We start from the raw sequence: 17114 nt of genomic DNA on the forward strand, positions 1-17114 counted from the left end.
AAAAGCCTTGGGGATCTTGATGGGAAGGCACCATCATTTTCGCCGACTGCACCCCACCAGCCAGGGAGATTGGCAGCCTATCCCACCTTTTAAACTCCTGCTCCACCAGTCGCGTCAAGTTGAGCTTGTGTAGGGCCCCCCAGCTCCTGGCCACCTGGATCCCCCCGGTACCGAAAACTCCTTTCCGCCCTCTTCAGTGGAAGCTCGTCTATCCCCCTTCCCTGATCTCCTGGGTGTACCACGAAGAGCTCACTCTTTCCCACGCCTGCCTCGTCCCCCGGTACAGCCGAACGTATTCCGACCTCCTCCGATTCATGGCCACACTCTCCACCGGGGCTTCGTAAAGTAGCCTAACCCAACTAATGAACCCCATCCCGAACTGAAACCTCCAACACTTCCCAAAGGTACCCCCACTCCACCCTATCGAAGGCCTTCTCCGCGTCCATCGCCGTCACTATCTCCGCCTCCCCCTCCACTGCATGCATCATGATTCCGTTAAGGAGCCTCCGCACATTGGTATTCGGCTGCCTTCCCTTCACAAAACCCATATGGTCCTCGTGAATCACCCCTGGGACACAGTCCTCCATTCTGGAGCGAACAACTTCGCTAACAGCTTCGCATCCACGTTGAGGAGCGAGATTGGCCTATATGACCCACACTAATGGGTCCTTGTCCCTCTTCAAGATCAGCGCCCTGGACATCGTCGGGGGTAGGGCCCCCCCTCCCTCGCCTCATTGAAAGTCCTCACTAGTAGAGGGCCCAGCAGGTACATGTACTTCCGGTAAAATTCCACCGGGAACCCATCTGGCCCCGGTGCCTTCCTCGCCTGCATACTCTCCAGCCCCTTAGTCAGCTCCTCCAGCCCTACCGGTGCCCAAGCCCAGCCACCTGCTCCTCCTCCACCCTCGGGAACCTCAGCCGACCCAAAAATCGACGCATCGCCCCATCTCCGTCGGGGGCTCAGACCTATACAGCCCCTCATAAAAGTCTCTAAATACCCCAATTATTCCCACCGCACTCCGCACCGTGTTCCCCCCTTTATCCCTAACTCTCCCAATCTCCCTCGCTGCCTCCCGCTTCTGAAGCTGGTGTACCAACATCCGGCTAGCCTTCTCCCCGTACTCGTACACTGCCCCTTGTGCTTTCCTCAACTGCACCTCTGCCTTCATGGCGGTCAACAGGTCGAACTCGGCCTGGAGGCTTCGCCGCTCCTTGAGTAGTCTCTCCTCGGGGACCTTTGCATACCTCCTATCCACCCTTAAAATCTCCCCCACCAATCTCTCCCTCTCTCTCCTCTCCTTCTCCTTGTGGGCCGTAGTGGAGATTAGCTCTCCCCTAATCACCGCCTTCAGCGCCTCCCAGACCACCCCCACCTGCACCTCCCCATTATCGTTAGCCTCTAGATAGCTTTCAATGCACCCCCGGATCCGCTCCGCGCCCCCCCCCCCCCCCCCCCCATTATCAAGCTCCCTGCCTCCAGTTCTGGAATCCGGCCCAACATGCGCCGCATAAATCCGGCATCGTCCCAATTCGGGGCATATACATTCACTAATACCACCGCACCCCCTGCAGCTTACCACTCACCATCACATACCTACCTTCATTGTCTGCCACCATGTTCAGCGCCTCAAACGACACCCGCTTCCCCAACAAAATCGCCACCTCTCGATTCTTTACGCGTCCAACCCCGAGTGGAAAACCTGCCCTACCCACCCCTTTCTCAGCCTAACCTGATCTGCCAACCTCAAATACGTCTCCTGGAGCATAACCACATCTGCCTTCAGTCCCTTAAGGTGCGCGAACACACGTGCCCTCTTGACCGGCACGTTCAGGCCTCGCGCATTCCAAGTTACCAGCCGGATCAGGGGGCTCCCCGCACCCCCCCCCTCCCCCCAGCCTGCCGATTAGTCGTCGACCCCCTCGGTGGTATTTCTCTTCTCTCCCCGCCCCCCGTCCACCTGTCCATCAGCGGGCATTCCTCTCCAACACCGCCCTTCCCTCCCGGCCCTGCCCCCTTCCCCAGCGCGGGAAAAAGCCCACGCTTCCTATCAAACCAGCCCCGCCCTCTGGCGCGGCTCCCCTTTGCAGCCTAATCCCAGCTCCCCCACCTCGGGCCTCCCATCTCCCCCCGCCCCCCCAAACGGCCCCGTCTTTCCAACCACTGACGCCCACACTCTCAAAACCCCACTTCGAACCATTTCACCCTACCCCACCCAGCACCCAAGGACATAATATTGAACAGAACATCCCCCAAAGCACAGTAACCACAGTAGCCCCCCCGCGACATCCCCTTACAACCGACCCTCAGTCCGTGTCCAACTTTTCGGCCTGGATAAAGGTCCACGCCTCCTCTGGCGTCTCAAAGTAATGGTGCCGGTACTTAAACGTGACCCACAAGTCGCGCCAGCTGCAGCATCCCAAATTTCACCCCCTTCCGATGCAGAACCGCATTAGCCCGATTGTAACCGGCCCTCTTCTTGGCCACCGCTGCGCTCCAGTCCTGGTATATACGGACCTCTGCATTCTGCCACCTGTTGCTCCGCTCCTTTTTTGCCCATCTCAGGACACACTCCCTGTCCACCAAGCGGTGGAACAGCAACAATACCGCCCGTGGCTGCTCGTTAGACTTGGCCTCCTCGCCAGGACTCGGTGGGCCTCATCCAGCTCCAGGGGCCTCGGGAAGGCACCCGCGCCCATCACCGTGTTCAGCATCGTGACCACGTATGCTCCAGCATCCGACCCCTCCACTTCCTCCGGGAGACCCAGAAACCGCAGGTTCTTCCTCCTCGACCGATTCTCCATGTCCTCTAACTTCTCGTGCCATTTCTTATGCTGCTCCTCTCCCGCCCGGATCGCTGCCCCTTGGGCCTTCTGGGTCTCGACCAGCTTGTCGATCAAAGCCTTCATCGGCTCCAGCAGCTCTGCTTGCAATTCCGTGAAGCAGCGCTTGAGAAACTCCTGCTGCTCTTGCGACCACTGCGCCCACGCTGCCTGGTCACCACCTGCCGCCATCTTGGTTTTCCTCCCTCGCACTTTTCGCTGCACCAAAATTACTTTTTTCACAGTTCCGCTCCTGCTCCAATCCATACAGTGCCGGGGAAATCGTACTGTCACCTTCCCACACAGGGAACCGTTGAACAAATGCCGCTGAGGCCCCTAAAAAGAGCCCAAAAGTCCGTTTCTGGCGGGAGCTGCCGAATGTGTGACTTAGCTCCGCATTGCCGCAACCGGAAGTCCAGACGGGATTTGTTAAGGGCAGGCAACTCCAGGCCAATGTTCGAAGGCTTCTAAATGTTATTATGATGCCCTCCGAAGGAGAGGAGGCGGAGGTGGTGGTAGCGATGGATGCGGAGAAGGCTTTTGATCGGGTGGAGTGGAGTTACCTGTGGGAGGCGCTGGGAAGGTTTGGGTTTGGTGAGGGCTTTATTGACTGGGTGCGGTTGCTCTATCAAGCACCAGTAGCGAGTGTGCGTACGAACCGGCTGAGGTTGGGGTATTTTGAACTACACCGAGGGACGAGGCAAGGGTGCCCCCTTTCCCGTTACTGTATGCTCTGGCCATAGAACCATTGGCCATGGTGTTAAGAGCTTCTAGGAACTGGAAAGGGCTGGTTCGGGGTGGGGTGGAGCACCGAGTCTCGCTCTAAGCAGATGACCTGCTCTTGTACATTTCGGACCCGTTGGAGGGGATGGGGGAAGTAATGCGAATCTTGGGGGAATTTGGCAATTTTTGGGGGTATAAATTGAACATGGGGAAAATCGAGATGTTTGTGATCCAGGCAAGAGGGCAGGAGAAGAGACTGGGAGAGCTGTCGCTTAGAATGGTAGGGAAGAGCTTTCGATATCTGGGAATCCAGGTGGCCCTGAAATGGGAGTTATACACAAGTTAAACCTATCCCGGTTGGTAGAACAAATGGAAGAGGACTTTAAGAGATGGGACATGCTCCCGCTATCACTGGCGGGGAGGGTACAGACCGTGAAAATGACGGTCCTCCCCAGATTTCTGTTTGTCTTTCAGTGCCTCCCCATCTTCATCCCTAAGGCCTTTTTCAAGTGGGTGAATAAGATTATTTCGGGCTTTGTGAGGGCAAGTAAAACCCTGCGAGTGAAGACAGTGTTGCTGGAGCGCAGTAGGGGGGAGGGTGGTTTGCCCTGCTGAACCTCTGCAATTACTACTTGGCGGCTAATATAGCCATGATTAGGAAGTGGGTAGTGGGGGAGGGGTCGGCATGGGAGCGGATGGAGGCGGCGTCATGTAAAGACACCAGTCTGGGAGCATTGATAACATAGAACATAGAACAATACAGCGCAGTACAGGCCCTTCGGCCCACGATGTTGCACCGAAACAAAAGCCATCTAACCTTCACTATGCCATTATCATCCATATGTTTATCCAATAAACTTTTAAATGCCCTCAATGTTGGCGAGTTCACTACTGTAGCAGGTAGGGCGTTCCACGGCCTCACTACTCTTTGCGTAAAGAACCTACCTCTGACCTCTGTCCTATATCTATTACCCCTCAGTTTAAAGTTATGTCCCCTCGTGCCAGCCATTTCCATCCGCGGGAGAAGGCTCTCACTGTCCACCCTATCCAACCCCCTGATCATTTTGTATGCCTCTATTAAGTCTCCTCTTAACCTTCTTCTCTCCAACGAAAACAACCTCAAGTCCATCAGCCTTTCCTCATAAGATTTTCCCTCCATACCAGGCAACATCCTGGTAAATCTCCTCTGCACCCGCTCCAAAGCCTCCACGTCCTTCCTATAATGCGGTGACCAGAACTGTACGCAATACTCCAAATGCGGCCGTACCAGAGTTCTGTACAGCTGCAACATGACCTCCCGACTCCGGAACTCAATCCCTCTACCAATAAAGGCCAACACTCCATAGGCCTTCTTCACAACCCTATCAACCTGGGTGGCAACTTTCAGGGATCTATGTACATGGACACCTAGATCCCTCTGCTCATCCACACTTTCAAGAACTTTACCATTAGCCAAATATTCCGCATTCCTGTTATTCCTTCCAAAGTGAATCACCTCACACTTCTCGATATTAAACTCCATTTGCCACCTCTCAGCCCAGCTCTGCAGCTTATCTATATCCTTCTGTAACCTGCTACATCCTTCCACACTATCGACAACACCACCGACTTTAGGATCGTCTGCAAATTTACTCACCCACCTTTCTGCGCCTTCCTCTAGGTCATTGATAAAAATGACAAACAGCAACGGCCCCAGAACAGATCCTTGTGGTACTCCACTTGTGACTGTACTCCATTCTGAACATTTCCCATCAACCACCACCCTCTGTCTTCTTTCAGCTAGCCAATTTCTGATCCACATCTCTAAATCACCCTCAATCCCCAGCCTCCGTATTTTTTGCAATAGCCTACCGTGGGGAACCTTATCAAACGCTTTGCTGAAATCCATATACACCACATCAACTGCTCTACCCTCGTCTACCTGTTCAGTCACCTTCTCAAAGAACTCAATAAGGTTTGTGAGGCATGACCTACCCTTCACAAAGCCATGCTGACTATCCCTGATCATATTATTCCTATCTAGATGATTATAAATCTTGTCTCTTATAATCCCCTCCAAGACTTTACCCACTACAGACGTGAGGCTCACCGGTCTATAGTTGCCGGGGTTGTCTCTGCTCCCCTTTTTGAACAAAGGGACCACATTTGCTGTCCTCCAGTCCTCTGGCACTATTCCTGTAGCCAATGATGACATAAAAATCAAAGCCAAAGGTCCAGCAATCTCTTCCCTGGCCTCCCATAGAATCCTAGGATAAATCCCATCAGGTCCCGGGGACTTATCTATTTTCAGCCTGTCCAGAATTGCCAACACCTCTTCCCTACGTACCTCAGTGCCATCTATTCTATTAGCCTGGGGCTCAGCATTCTCCTCCACAACATTATCTTTTTCCTGAGTGAATACTGACGAAAAATATTCATTTAGTATCTCGCCTATCTCTTCAGACTCTACACACAACTTCCCATCCCTGTCCTTGACTGGTCCTACTCTTTCCCTAGTCATTCGCTTATTCCTGACATACCTATAGAAAGCTTTTGGGTTTTCCTTGATCCTTCCTGCCAAATACTTCTCATGTCCCCTCCTTGCTCGTCTTAGCTCTCTCTTTAGATCCTTCCTCGCTACCTTTTAACTATCCATCGCCTCAACTGAAACTTCACACCTCATCTTCACATAGGCCTCCTTCTTCCTCTTAACAAGAGATTCCACTTCTTTGGTAAACCACGGTTCCCTCGCTCGACGCCTTCCTCCCTGTCTGACCGGTACATACTTATCAAGAACACGCAGTAGCTGATCCTTGAACAAGCCCCACTTATCCAGTGTGCCCAACACTTGCAGCCTACTTCTCCACCTTATCCCCCCCCCAAGTCACGTCTAATGGCATCATAATTGCCCTTCCCCCAGCTATAACTCTTGCCCTGCGGTGTATACTTATCCCTTTCCATCATTAACGGCACCTCTGCCGTTCTCACCGGCCCGATACTCCACAAGTCCGGTGGTAGTGGCGGCTCTGAGGATCTGGGGGCAGTGGAGGAGATATAAGAGAGTGGAGGGAGCATCGATTTGGACCACGATTTATAACAACCACAGGCTTGTACTGGGTAGGCTAGATGGCGGGTTCCAGAGTTGGCGGAGGGCAGGAATTAGAAGGATGGGGGATCTATTTATAAATGGGAGCTTTCCCAGCTTGAAAGCTTTGGAGGATAAATTTGAATTTCCAGCAGGGAATGGTTTTAGGTATTTGCAGTTGCGCGACTTCCTGAGAAAACAGGTGCCGGGCTTTCCGCTGCTGCTGCCACGGGGATACAGGATAGAGTAGTTTCCAGTACCTGGGTGGGAGAGGGGAAGGTATCGGATATTTACCAGGAGCTTTCGGAGGTGGAGGAAACTCTGGTGGAGGAGCTTAAGGGCTAGTGGGAAGATGAGCTAGGAGGAGAGATAGAGGCGGGTCTATGGGCGGATGCCCTATGCAGGGTTAATAACCTCCTCATCGTGCGCCAGGCTTGGCCTGATACAATTTAAGGTAGTCCACCGGGCACGCATGACAGTGACTAGGATGAGCATGTTTTTCGGGGTCGAGGATAGGTGTGCGAGGGAAGCCCAGCAAATCATGTCCACATGTTTTGGGCATGCCCGAAGCTTAAGAGGGTTTTGGCAGGGTTTTGCTGAGGCAATGTCCACGGTGCTAAACACGGGTGGTGCCGAGTCCAGAGGTAGCGATCTTTGGACTGTCGGAAGATCCGGGAGTTCAGGGGGCGAAAGTGGCCGACGTCCTGGCCTTTGCCTCCCTGGTAGCCCGGAGGCGGATCTTATTAATGTTGAGGGACTCGAAGCACCCGAATGTAGAGACCTGGGTTAGTGACATGGCTGGGTTTCTCAGTCTTGAGAAAATAAAGTTTGCCTTAAGAGGGTCAATGTTAGGGTTCACCCGGAGGTGGCAGCCGTTCGTCGACTTTCTCGGGGAAAATTAAAAATGTCAGCCGATGCAGTATTCCGGGGGGGTGGCGGGGGGATTGGATTGTTGTTGTCTGATTGAGGTGTGTGAAGGTTGGGCTGGAGGGGGGGAAATGTTTATTTTACCATGTTGATGTCATTGTTTTTGTTACTGTTATAAAAAATTTCAAATACCTTAATACAATATTATTTTTTTTTAAATGAACTTATTAAAACTATTGAGCAATTTTTCACTTATTTTCTAAATTAGTATACTATGAATAACTCTTTCTAAGTTGTGACAGCTATAAGATAAATTGCGAATGACTGTTATTGGTATTTTGCTACAGGAAATATAGCTAGACTGTTTAATGTTCTGAGCCGACTTTCTTGTAGCATTAGCTTCTCCCAAGTTGGGGATTGCTATCACTCCTCAGCTGAAAGCTGTAGAAATCAGTTAGTGTCAGTTGGTACCTACCCACAATAACATGACTGTGTCAGTGGGTGATGAAGGTGTTCCACTGTCACTTTGCAACTTCAAAATCAATATATTAATATTGTACTATTAATATTACATTTCAAGACTTGAAAAGCTTTTATTTTATAAGAAATACAAAATCATGGTATCTGTCTCTTTTGTAATTTGCAAGATCTCGTAAAGATATTTTATTTTAATATAATTATATGCTTTCGCATAATTTCACTGATCGGGATAAGGGTTTTCATCATGGTTACAAGTAGCTTTAAAGAAAAAAAAGTTATTCACTCTTGTACAACTAAATGACTGATATTTGTGTTTACTGAAGATTATGCTTGGATTAACAAGCCATGAACCAAATTTTTCCCTTTTGAGGGAAGAAGTTCGATTTGGTGGCAGGAAATCACAGAAAAGGTAGGATCTTGGTACCAATTAATAGAACTCTTCAGGCTTTAAATAAAAGTTTATTCGACTCCTCTCTTAAAATGCATAAATTTCTCCCATTTTTCTTTAAGTGTTTCATTTGTCAGATCAAATTACTTCCCAGAGGTTGTTTAATACTAGTCAAAGCACAAAGTGGTGTGTAATTGTGGCCTGGGCTATCCAACTTTTTCCTTCCTGAAGAAGAAAATCTTTGGATATTTTAGGAGCTGTAATTATTCTTACTGTGTTAATTTTAATGCACCAATATTTGCTATTCGCATTTATTTGTTTCAGGATTACTGCAGTTGAAGAAACTACGTTTCACTTACTGCACCTGTCCCTAATGAGAGAGTATATTGACTATGAGTTTTCATCTGTACGGGTCAGTATTTGGATTTGGATTTTCTTCAATGAAAAAGTGCTTTGCCACATAAATGATATAAAAGGAGATAATGCAGCAATTAGTTTCTCTTTAATCTCTCTCATTCTACCTTTTAGTCTGTTAAACTGGTCAGAGATAGGCAGTACACTAAGTGCCCCTTACTGGTGTAATTTAGTTTGCTTTGCACAGCCCCTGGTGCCTGCAGCTCCTATCTGATGCCTCCAGATAGAGGTTTCGACAAAATATCTAATGCAGGTTTACGCTGAGCAACACCTTGATAGCAGAAATAATGGAACAAAACTGAACTGACATAGGAGCATGCAAGTAAACATCTCTCATGATAGGATGCAGTAAGAATCGGCATATTATATCTACAGGTTTGGGACTTTGCACAAAAGATCTGGAAGGGTTTCCCTAGATTGCCGGGATACACCCTGCTGGAGCGACTGCTGCTTCCGGATGTGGAAGGGAAGAATTGGGGATATATGTAAGTGGCTGGGGGGAGCAGAGAGGTGAGCGGGTGTTGAAGATCAAGGAGAAATGGGAAGCAGAGTTGGGAATGGAGATCAACTGGGTAGTATGGAGTGAGGCACTGCGAATGGTAAACAGGACCTCCTCTTGTGCAAGGATGAGCCTGATACAGTTTAAGGTGGTGCACAGGGTGCACTTGACTCAGGTGAGAATGAGTGGGTTTTTTCAGGGGGTAGCAGATGAGTGTGAGAGGTGTGGGTGGGGGCCAGCGAATCACATACACATGTTTTGGGGTTGCGAAAATTTGGGAAGATTCTGGGCAGGAGTGTTCGTGGTCTTAGCCAGGATAGTGGAGGCGAAGGTGGACCCGCCCTTTGGTGGCGATATTTGGAGTTTCAGAGAAGCCGGAGCTCATGGAGAGGAGGAAGGCCGATGTTTTGGCCTTCGCCTCTCTGATTGCACAGCGACAAATTTTGCTGGCGTGGCGGTCGGCATTGCCACCGGGGGTAGCAGCATGGTTGGGCAACCTGTATGACTTCCTGCAGTTAGAGAAGATAAAGTATGAGTTAAGGGACTCAGCAGGGGAGTTTGAGAAAAGGTGGGGGATGTTTGTGACCGTATTTGAGGAGCTGTTCGGCGCGGCGGGGGGGGGGGGTGAAAAAGGAGAAAAATCTGTACAAACTGTATCGTTGATTGTTGGGAAGAATGTTTCCTGGGGTGTTTATTTGCTGTAACTTACTTTGATACAAGTTTGAATAAAATGCGTTTTTTTTTAAATGGGCGGTACATTAATGATTCTATCCTTCTTCCCCAACTTAATGTGTAAATGAGAATATGTATTATTTTAAAGGAACTTAGATTCCTTCTCGGTACATATATTGATAACTTCTTCCAAAGCTTTTCCCAGTGCTTCTCTGCAATTGTCTGTTACAAGTTGCACAAACCTGGCTTAGGTTGACCGAGAACTTATTAAGTGCTTTAGGTCCATTTTGTCGACGGTAAGGTTGGCTGTGGAACTCATATATATAGTTGTTATTTTACTATAGGGGTGTTGTAAGGTGGGATGGGTCGGTGGGGTGAGGGGAGAGAATGAAAACTACTTCAAATTAATTTTCCACTGCAAACATTTAATAGATAAGCAACCAATTCTCCTTTACCATGATTGAACCTGTATCCACATCCCCCCCCCCAAAAAAAAATTGTTCAGTTGTAGTAAGCAGACCATTAAACCTTATCTTCTAAATAATCGGCCTTTAACATTAATGTGCCAGTGGATCAAACCCAATATTGTGCTTCCCTGCCACAAATACACTTTGATCATATTTAAGTAAACAGCTTGTTCTTTATTTCAATTAACAGGACAAGATTTGCTTTGAGTATGACCTTGAACGAATAATTGATGACTGGATATTGATGGGGTTTCTTGTTGGTAATGATTTTATTCCTCATCTACCTCATTTACACATCAATCATGATGCATTGCCTTTGCTATACAAGACATACACTGAGGTCCTGCCAACCCTTGGAGGTGAGTGCATGATAGAAAACAAGTGAAAAAAATGATTTCAAACCCTTGATTGTTTCCTGTGTAAATAAGTGTTTCTGAAAATATTTTCTTTTGATCAGGGTACATTAATGAAGGCGGAACATTGAATTTGGAACACTTCGAGAAGTATCTGGTAAAACTGTCAGAGGTAAGCATGGAATGTTTTCACCATTTTTAAAAAAAAAAACTTTTTGCAGTTCACATAGTTTAGCCTGAAGATTTGTTTGAATTGGTCTGTTTAAAAAGTAAATCAAAAATGTAACAACCTTGTTACTAAGGTTCCAGTAATGTGTCACAGCAAATTTGTGTAACTTATGGTTGAGTCCGCTTGTCCTGAGTTTAAAGAAAGCACATTGAGCATTATAATTACAGTTTCTGTGCTTCCAAACTTGACGTTTCTGGAAAATGTTACTTGACCTAATAACATACTGGTGTTTGCAGGTTATGTGATGGCTATTAATCTTAAGCAGATTGTTAGGGATAAAAGCCTTTTTGTTGATTATGGATATTAGTCATTTGTTTTCCTTTGTGTGCCCATCCCTTTTTCTTAAAAAAAAATCTTGGCTCGCTCTCCCCATCCAGGCAGGTGGAGTGAGAAATGACTTGTTCTCAAAGCCTTTGTTCGTCTTGCATCCGACTTTAGAAAATGGAGAATGATATTCCACCCACCTATTTTTCATCTCTGCATGGGAAGGTTCTGACTTCTACGTTCGCGGTTCTCAAACCTTTTTGGTTGACTGAACCCTTTTTAAACAGATTAGTAAGCACACACCTAAATTGTAATACTATAATTGAGTACCACTCGATGTGGAAGTGCTATATGTGAAGGATTATTTAATGCTCTTGAGAAAACGGGTATTTACTTGAATGTATCAGAGTCCATCTATCCTCGCTGTGGCCTTTGACAATATTTTTGCTCATTGACATGGCTGGCCTTGAGAAAAATGGCACCCTTGACAAATTTGTATTTTTGGTACCCATTCTTTAAGTTTAAGTATGTAGCACTTAATTATTTTTAGAAACTCCCTTCTCTTGAACAAGGCTGAGCTTAAATGTTTTCCATTGCCAGCCCTGGTAACTAAATCTACCTGACTATCTTTGCGCTGCTCTCAGTGCTCCTTGATGTGCACTCTCCTCTGAGATAGCCAGACGGTTCTGAGCTGTACATGTGGGGGAATGCATACTGCTCCTGACTCACATTAAGCCGGCTATGGCCACGGTTCATTTGTTCACACTTGGCCATGGTGGCATGGGCAGTAGCATTATTTTGCGGACAATCCGGAATGTCCTCGGAAATCGGTGAACTCCAGCTTGAGAACCAGACATCTGAGCTTGATATTTAATTTCACTCCCCTGTTTCTGAAAATGTAGCCAAGGTTGGATTCCATGGATGTGAATGTTTTACCACCATCACTGTGATATGGCACTAGCTACAGTTTAGACTTGCTACAAGAGCCTGTGTGCTTCCATTGTTGAAAAGGCATACTAGTATATGTCAGACCAATTAAAGTTGATTGTCCAAATCTAATTTGGCTATCTTGCTTTAAGGGGTTCAGATTGAGAGCTTTAGAAATTTAACATCCATGGTGGACCTTACTATCGCTGTGATTGGTGCTGTACCATAAGATGAAAAATTCAAAAGTATGTTAGAACAACAAAGTAGCTTAGTGCAAATGACTTTTGGTTAAACCTAAACTCTTGGTACGATTAGCAGCTCCATCTTTAAGCCTTTTATGAATGACATAATGAATATTACCCTGGTGCAGGTTTTGTTCCTCCTTATTCGGGGATTATTGTTTGGGTATTTTTGTTCATAGTTCAGAAATTTTTTCAAATTGAGTCTTATTCTCCCACCTTTTCAGTGAACGATGCCTTTTCAAAGCACTAAATCACAACAAAGCACTGGTATGCTTTCTGGCACCTTGTGCAAAGTGGCCCAGATCTTTCTGCATTCTGAGGAGACAGCTGAATTAATTTCAGGCGATGCCTGTCAATTTGGAGAGTGGCTTGAACCTTAACTAGATTCAGTTTGTATATATCAATTGGTGAAGTTTTTCATCAAAAGCATTTGAGTGTGGTTTTTAAAAAAATATTGCTTAGTTGATTTGATTGCCTGATTTAAAGATGATGTAACTATTTGTTTGCAGTTTGATCGTGAACATTTCAGTGAAGTTTTTGTTGACCTAAAGTGGTTTGAAAGTAAAGTGGGTAAGAAGTACCTAAATGAGGCAGCAGGCATTGCAGCAGAGGAAGCAAAACGACGTAAAAAGAAAAACAAGGTACACTTCTGATTCTTCAAATACTCTTTTTCAGCTCATTGTACGTTAAACCTTTTAAGTGGTTATCCTATCAAGAGCCACTTAATCTCCCAAAGGAACGTTCAGCAATACTTCCTAATCCCCCAAATTGTCCAGTGAAATACCAGAAGATTTTCTCATCCTCTCGTGAATATTATTCAAGCTTGGCATGATGTGCTCTGTATTGTCATCCCTTGCCCCCTTCCAAGTCGCAGCATGGAAATCGGCGCTCCATTGAAGTCTTGTTTAATTGTGTCTGTCAATTGATGCAGCATGAGAGAGGCATTGCTAATGCACTGAGTTATAGAATAATCTGATTTTAATTCAAAAACAACAGGTGCCTGAAACTTCAAGTAATCGATTAACCATAAAAACTGTCCATTTCTCATTCCCTTGGGTTGTAGAGCTATCAATGATCATCTTTTCATGATCATTAAACTGCCTGCAGTATGATGACCATTGTTGAAATGATAAGTTCTGGGTATTATTAAAACTTAAATTCTAATCGTGTTCGTTGAGATTTTAACCATTTAGGCAATGAGACAGCTTGGTGAAGTAACTTGGGAAATATTTAAGTTATAAATTTATACTTGTTAAATTCAGGGTGGGACATTTAAAAAAATTAATTTTTACCGCATGCTGTCTTCGGCTAGACCAGCATTTTTTGCCCATCTCTAATTGCCCTTGGGAAGGTGGTGATGAGCTGCCTGCTTGAACCGCTGCAATTCACATGGTGTAGGTACACCCATAATGCTGCTAGGGAGGGAGTTCCAGGATTTTGACCCAGTGATAGTGAAGGAAAGGCAATATATTTCCCAAGTAAGGATGATGAATGACTTGGAGGAGAAAATCCAGTGGCTGGTGTTCCCATGTGGCTGCTGCCCTTGTCCTTCTAGATGGTAGTGGTCCTGGGTTTAAAAGGTGCTGCCGAAGGAACCTTGGTGAGTTTCTGCAGTGCACTTTTAAGATGGTACACATGGCTGCTATTGTTTGTCGGTGGTTGAGGGTTTGAATGTTTGTGGAAGGAGGAGCAATCAAACAGACTGCTTTGTCCTGGATGGTGTCGAGCTTCTTGAGTGTTGTTGGAGCTGCAGTTATCCAAGCAAGTGGAGACTATTCCATTACACTCCTGATTTGTGCCTTGTGGACACACTTTGGGGAGTTAGGAAGTGAATTACTTGCTGCAGGATTCCTTTTTAAAAAAATATATATATATTTTATTCAATTTTTCAGCCAAACAAAACAATACAAAGGTTTTCCCTTTTTACAACAATAAAACAATATAAATAACAGTGACCGTTTTAACAAGTAAATAAATAATATATAAACTAAATGGCAACTGCCATAACAAAAATAATAACTCTCCAGATAATAAAATCAAACAATCCAATATACATAACCAAGTACAAATATCTATACAAAAACCACCCCTGAGGACCCCCCCGAGCCCCCCCCCCCCCCCCCGGGTTGATGCTGTCACCTTCCCATTTCCTTTATCGTTCTGCGAGGTAGTCAATGAACGGTTGCCACCGCCTGGTGAACCCTTGAGCCGAACCCCTTAGCGCAAACTTTATCCGTTCTAGTTTTATAAACCCTGCCATGTCATTTATCCAGGTCTCCACGCCCGGGGGTTTGGCTTCCTTCCACATAAGCAATATCCTTCGCCGGGCTACGAGGGACGCAAAGGCCAAAACATCAGCCTCTCTCGCCTCCTGCACTCCCGGCTCTTCTGCAACCCCGAATATAGCCAACCCCCAGCTTGGTTCGACCCGGACCCCCACCACCTTCGAAAGCACCTTTGCCACCCCCACCCAGAACCCCTGCAGTGCCGGGCATGACCAAAACATGTGGGTGTGGTTTGCTGGGCTTCTCGAGCATCTCCCACACCTATCCTCTACCCCGAAAAATTTACTAAGCCTTGTTCCGGTCATATGTGCCCTGTGCAAAACCTTGAATTGTATCAGGCTTAGCCTGGCGCACGAGGACGACGAGTTTACCCTACGTAGGGCATCAGCCCCAGCCCCTCCTCAATCTCTTCCCCCAGCTCTTCCCATTTTCCCTTCAGCTCATCCACCATGATCTCCCCCTCGTCCCTCATTTCCCTATATATATCCGACACTACCATCCCCCACCCATGTCCCTGAGATCACTCTATCTTGAATCTCCTGCGTCGGGAGCTGCGGGAATTCCCTCACCTGTTGCCTCGCAAAAGCCCTCAGTTGCATTTACCGAAATGCATTCCCTTGGGGCAACCCATATTTTTCCGTCAGCACTCCCAGACTCGCAAACGTCCCGTCTATGAACAGATCTCTCAGTTGCGACTTCCGGTTGCGGCAGGGATGAGCTTGCCGCACGTTTCGGCGGCTCCAGCTCCGACGGAACTTCGGGCTCTTTTAAGAGCCCCAACGGGGACTTGGACGGCCGTAAAACCCGGTGCGAGGCGCGAGGGAAGGGAGCCCCCCCCCCGAAAGACGGAGGGAAAAAACGGCGCCGGCGGCTGCAGCCCGAAGAATCTGCAGCCAGAAGATCAGAGAGAGAGGGAGTGAAACAAAATGGCGGCGGAGAAACCACAGGTGACATGGGGGCCTGAGCAGGACGAGGTGGTGAGACGGTGCGTGGACCTGCTGAAGAAGGAGGTAATGACCCCGTTGTTACAGGCAATTGAGGGGCTTAAGGAGACTTTAAAGACCCAGGAGATGGAACTTCGCGTGGTGGAGCAGAAGGTGTCAGGTATTGAGGACGAGGTCCTGGGCCTGGCGGTCAAGACTCAGACGCACGAGGCACTTCATAAAAAGTGTGCTGACAGGATTGAGACCCTTGAAAATGGAGCGCAAAGGAAGAACCTTAGGGTACTAGGTCTCCCGGAGGGTGTGGAAGGAGTGGACTGTGGAGCGTACGCAAGTAAGATGCTGAGCTCACTGATGGGTGCTGAGGCCCCTGCGGGCCCCATGGAGGTGGAGTGGGCAAATCGGATCCCGGCGAGAAGACCAAAAGCGGGAGAACCACCGAGGGCGATAATCGTGCGATTCTACCGCCTTAAGGACAGAGAAGAGGTCCTGAGATGGGCCAAAAAGGTGCGGAGTAGCAGATGGGAGAATGCGGTGGTAAGGATCTACCAGGATTGGAGTGCGGAGGTGGCGAGAAGGAGGGCGAGCTTCAACCGAGCCAAAGAGGTTTTGCACAAAAGGAAGGTGAAGTTTGGGATGCTGCAGCCGGCAAGACTATGGGTCACGCATCAGGAGAGACATTATTATTTCGAGACGGCGGAGGAAGCATGGTCCTTCATCAATGAAGAGAAACTGGACCGGAACTGAGGGACTGATGCTGCAGGGAACTGTTATTGTTGTTATTATTGTTTTTGTTAATGGGATGGTGAAAGTTAAGCGAGAAGGAAACAGGGAAGGAGGGGGGGCACTGGGGAAATGTGGGCGCCGGTGAGGGGGGAGAGGCGGGACATAGTCAGAGACTGGGGAAGGAGAGGGGGAGGGGAAAGGGAGCTGCGCCATAAGAGGCGGGGCAGGTAAAGGGATGTTACCGCGCCAGAAAGAATAAGGCGGGAAAACAGGCGCAAGGCGGATGGGAGTTCCCTCACACCGGGGGGGCCGAGGAGCGAGCAGGAGTAGCCGGGGTCAGTTGAAGTCAGCTGACTTACGGAAGTGATATGGGGGTAGCAATCAAGCTGGATAGGGATCTAGCCGGGGGGGGGTGGGGGGACGACAACTGGGTTGCTGCTGCGGAAATCCAAAAGGAAATGGGGATCTAGCGGGGGGAAGGGGACAACTGGGTTGCTGCTGCGGAAATCCAAAAGGAAATGGCTAAAGAGAAGGTGGTCGGGGGCGGAATGCGACGCTGGGGGAGCGAGCGGGAGCGCGGAGGCGGGATATGGGACTGGCCTAGAGAAGGTAATGGCTAGTCGACACGGGAGGGGGGCAGGTAGCCCCCCAGTGAGGCTGATCACATGGAACGTGAGAGGCCTGAATGGGCCGATAAAAAGGGCCCGAGCGCTCGCGCATTTGAAAGGACTAAGGGCAGACGTGATTATGCCT

General features: G+C 48.1%; 1 protein-coding gene across 3 annotated transcripts in view; it reads left to right on the top strand.

Annotated features, from left to right (window-relative positions):
• The window catches only part of xrn1 (5'-3' exoribonuclease 1), a 169882-nt gene that overhangs the window by 56694 nt on the left and 96074 nt on the right, over positions 1-17114 (top strand). For all 3 annotated transcript variants that reach the window (XM_072473914.1, XM_072473915.1, XM_072473913.1), the window contains 5 exons: positions 8278-8363; positions 8667-8754; positions 10585-10753; positions 10852-10919; positions 12919-13050. In XM_072473914.1, coding sequence (XP_072330015.1) covers positions 8278-8363; positions 8667-8754; positions 10585-10753; positions 10852-10919; positions 12919-13050 — 543 coding nt within the window. The remainder of the gene's footprint in view (positions 1-8277; positions 8364-8666; positions 8755-10584; positions 10754-10851; positions 10920-12918; positions 13051-17114) is intronic.

The sequence above is a fragment of the Scyliorhinus torazame genome, chromosome 14 (assembly GCF_047496885.1).
Source record: "Scyliorhinus torazame isolate Kashiwa2021f chromosome 14, sScyTor2.1, whole genome shotgun sequence".
Taxonomy (NCBI): domain Eukaryota; kingdom Metazoa; phylum Chordata; class Chondrichthyes; order Carcharhiniformes; family Scyliorhinidae; genus Scyliorhinus; species Scyliorhinus torazame.